General features: G+C 41.8%; 1 protein-coding gene across 1 annotated transcript in view; it reads left to right on the forward strand.

Annotated features, from left to right (window-relative positions):
* The first annotated feature begins 1,788 nt into the window (after positions 1–1,788).
* LOC120543609 (NLR family CARD domain-containing protein 3-like) overlaps positions 1,789–4,343 on the forward strand; it is a 42,021-nt gene continuing 39,466 nt past the window's right edge. The window contains 3 exon segments of the mRNA XM_039776753.1: positions 1,789–1,995; positions 2,696–2,821; positions 3,161–3,277. Coding sequence (XP_039632687.1) covers positions 1,922–1,995; positions 2,696–2,821; positions 3,161–3,277 — 317 coding nt within the window. The 5' untranslated portion in view covers positions 1,789–1,921.

Here is a 4,343-nt window from a genome sequence, read left to right on the forward strand (position 1 = left end):
CTTGTCTCCATTAGAGGACAGAAAGATGACATTAGTCCTGTAGTCTTGTCTCCATTAGAGGACAGAAAGATGGCATTAGTCCTGGAGTCTTGTCTCCATTAGAAAACAGAAAGATGACATTAGTCCTGGAGTCTTGTCTCCATTAGAGGACAGAAAGATGACATTAGTCCTGGAGTCTTGACTCCATTAGAGGACAGAAATATGACATTAGTCCTGGAGTCTTGTCTCCATTAGAGGACAGAAAGATGACATTAGTCCTGGAGTCTTGTCTCCATTAGAGGACAGAAAGAGGACATTAGTCCTGGAGTCTTGTCTCCATTAGAGGACAGAAAGAGGACATTAGTCCTGGAGTCTTGTCTCTGTTAGAGGACAGAAAGATGACATTAGTCCTGGAGTCTTGTCTCCATTAGAGGATAGAAAGATTACATTAGTCCTGGAGTCTTGTCTCCATTAGAGGACAGAAAGAGGACATTAGTCCTGGAGTCTTGTCTCCATTAGAGGACAGAAAGATGACATTAGTCCTGGAGCCTTGTCTCCATTAGAGGACAGAAAGATGACATTAGTCCTGGAGTCTTGTCTCCATTGGAGGACACAAAGATGACATTAGTCCTGGAGTCTTGTCTCCATTAGAAGACAGAAAGAGGACATTAGTCCTGGAGTCTTGTCTCCATTGGAGGACACAAAGATGACATTAGTCCTGGAGTCTTGTCTCCATTAGAGGACAGAAAGATGACATTAGTCCTGGAGTCTTGTCTCCATTGGAGGACACAAAGATGACATTAGTCCTGGAGTCTTGTCTCCATTAGAAGACAGAAAGAGGACATTAGTCCTGGAGTCTTGTCTCCATTGGAGGACACAAAGATGACATTAGTCCTGGAGTCTTGTCTCCATTAGAGGACAGAAAGATGACATTAGTCCTGGAGTCTTGTCTCCTTTAGAGGACAGAAATATGACATTAGTCCTGGAGTCTTGTCTCCATTGGAGGACACAAAGATGACATTAGTCCTGGAGTCTTGTCTCCATTAGAAGACAGAAAGAGGACATTAGTCCTGGAGTCTTGTCTCCATTGGAGGACACAAAGATGACATTAGTCCTGGAGTCTTGTCTCCATTAGAGGACAGAAAGATGACATTAGTCCTGGAGTCTTGTCTCCATTGGAGGACACAAAGATGACATTAGTCCTGGAGTCTTGTCTCCATTAGAAGACAGAAAGAGGACATTAGTCCTGGAGTCTTGTCTCCATTGGAGGACACAAAGATGACATTAGTCCTGGAGTCTTGTCTCCATTAGAGGACAGAAAGATGACATTAGTCCTGGAGTCTTGTCTCCTTTAGAGGACAGAAATATGACATTAGTCCTGGAGTCTTGTCTCCATTAGAGGACAGAAAGAGGACATTAGTCCTGGAGTCTTGTCTCCATTGGAGGACACAAAGATGACATTAGTCCTGGAGTCTTGTCTCCTTTAGAGGACAGAAATATGACATTAGTCCTGGAGTCTTGTCTCCATTAGAGGACAGAAAGAGGACATTAGTCCTGGAGTCTTGTCTCCATTAGAGGACAGAAAGATGACATCAGTCCTGGAGTCTTTCCAATGTTCCTGTTCTCCCAGAAAGAGAATGAATGACAGAGCAGGATGAGCAGAGAGCAGAAATCATTCAGTGAAGATCTTCAGACTGTATTTTCTGCTTGATAGCTTCTAGTTTCTCCAGTAGCTTCTGTTTCTGGAGGTTAAAAAGTGGTCTTCCTCTCTTTCTAACAGGACCCATCAGAGACCAGACCCTGCTGAACCTGAACCTGAACCTGAACCTGAACCTGGACCTGGACCTGGACCTGAACCTGAACCCAGCTGTGTGTCCATGAAGTGTGTCCAGTCCATGGAGACACCAATACTATAAAAAGGTGTCCTGTAAGGGAGATTAAAATGGAGAAAAGAGTGAGGGAGATGAGAATTGAAAAGGAGAGGAAGAAAGTGGACATGGAGAGGAGGAGACTGAGGTGAGTGGTTCTGAAACCTCCAACAAACTAGAAGTAGTGTTGTCTCATTGGGTGTGTGGTCTTCTTGTAGAGGGTCTCTGTGTTTCCAGCCCACTGAAGCCTGTCGTCCAGGTGCACTCTGGGATATCTATGGCCCTGTTTTCACCTGTTATTAAAATCTGATCTGAGTGATCTCTCAGACCCCTACCTGGAAAAGATGGCCACCGGTATGCAATCACCTTATTATTAGTTTCACCAAATCTCCCCACATTCACCAGTATGTAGGATATTACTACACTAGACTGTACTATTACTACAGACATTCCTGCTTGTATGTCTCCTTTAGTTATTTATTAGTCTCTCATTGGCAGATCTCCACAGCTCTGAGTGAACTAGGGAGCTGATTGGTCAAAGCAGCGGCTGAGAAATGGTTTAATTTACTTTATGAAGTCAGCAACATTACAACACATTTGAGAGAACCAACTCCTCCTGAACAACAGTGGCATCTTATTAAAGTAGAATCTTATAGTGGATAGTTTTATTGATTTTAATCAACATGTTTCTGTCAGAAAGGAAGTCATTATTGGCATTTTTTTGTAATAACTAATAATAAGGCTTATATACATACAGTATGTATCTTTATTATATCTTTTCACAGTTATGTTATGCAGGGAGTGTTTAACTGAACATGTGATCTTCAATAAATGTGTTTTTCTATCAGGACCCATCAGAGACCTGATCCTGAATCTGAACCTGGACCTGAACCCAGCTGTGTGTCCTTTAAGAGCGATGGGTCATATCAAGGCTTCATTAACTTTAAAGGAGAGCAATCCTCTGCTGAAAAGAGGTAAGCTGTTAATGTTATAATATTACTGATTCATGTTTTAACTTTTATGCATCCATACAAGTTTTTCGAGTTTATTTTCAGCATCTTTCTTCTTCACATTCATTTATATTCTCACATCTGAAAGCAGTCTTCAACTCTTGACTTTAGATAAATGTTGGATCTCGTTTGGTCCAATATATTCTCTGGTGTTTTAGCTTTTTAACACAGTTTTTTTTATAGTTTATTGAACTTCTTTGTGTTAATCTTGTTTTAGTTGCTGCTTGTATCTCCAGCAGTTTTTCTGTCTGAATACTAAAAAGTGAATTTCCATCCCTGTTGGTCTTACTCTCTGTGTAACAGGATCCATCAGAGACCAGACTCTGCTGGACCTGAACCCAGCTGTGTGTCCTTCCAGAGTGACTGGTCACATGATCGCCGCCTTGACTTTAAAGGTCAACAGCCCTCTGCAGAAAAGAGGTAAGCTTTTATTAATATTCTAATAATGTTGATTCATGTTTAAACTTTTATGTATCCAGTATTTTGAAGTTTATTTTCAGCATATTTCTTCTTCACATATATTTATATTCTCACATCTGAAAGCTGTCCAGTAAGACCAGTCTTCAACTGTAGATCTCAATTTAATATTGGACCTGGTTTGGTCCAAAATCATTTTGAGGCCAACAGAAGGTTTTTCACCGTTGACTCCCCAAACTTCTTCTACGTATGAATGTTTTGCTCCACGACTACAGAAGCTGCAGACCTCCTGGCCTCATGATACCAGTCTGCTGCTTCAGGAGTCCTTTAGGCCAACTGTGTTGTAGCCCTTGTTTACTTCTTAGTCTTTCTGTTGATTCACAGTTAATTAATTAATTAATTACATTTATATAGAGCTTTGTCATAGACATTCAAAGTGCTTCAGGCGGGGGGGGGACTACTCTCTAACACCACAGTGGGGTCACCAGTACCACCCACATTTTAATGTCAGTGGTAACCATTTGATTCTATGTTGTAATCAACAGTCTAAGTCACAGGACCTTTACCTTCTCCTCTACCTTTACTGTCTGAATGGGCCGTTCAGTGTTTTTTTTTATTTTTTTTATTAGTTTATTTATCAAGGACAATGCAGCGCACATTATTTCATACAGTTATCATAGTCAAGCTATAACAATGTTAGTAGATGTGTTCAGGGCATGAAATTAACACCCGCCCACCCGCCAAATGCGGGTGAATTTGGCAGTTGGCAAAACACTGTCAATCTACCTGCCACTTTGGCGGGTAGCCAATGAGAATTGAGTGATTCAGATGCCTAACTATCGGTAAGCAAGGTACGCGGTTGCTTACGGGCATGGTCCAATCAGGAGCCCGCATCACTGGAAGACATTGATTGACAGCCGGGGCTCCCTATCACGCAGCTACTGACCAAGCGGCAGGGAGAACGGGTCAAATTCATTTCCTTGTTTATGTTATGAAGACGAGACGTGTGTGACTCGAACATCTCACATTACCAACAAAACGTCCAGCGAGAGACCGTGCAACACATTTC

Source organism: Perca fluviatilis, chromosome 2 (assembly GCF_010015445.1).
Source record: "Perca fluviatilis chromosome 2, GENO_Pfluv_1.0, whole genome shotgun sequence".
Taxonomy (NCBI): Eukaryota; Metazoa; Chordata; class Actinopteri; order Perciformes; family Percidae; genus Perca; species Perca fluviatilis.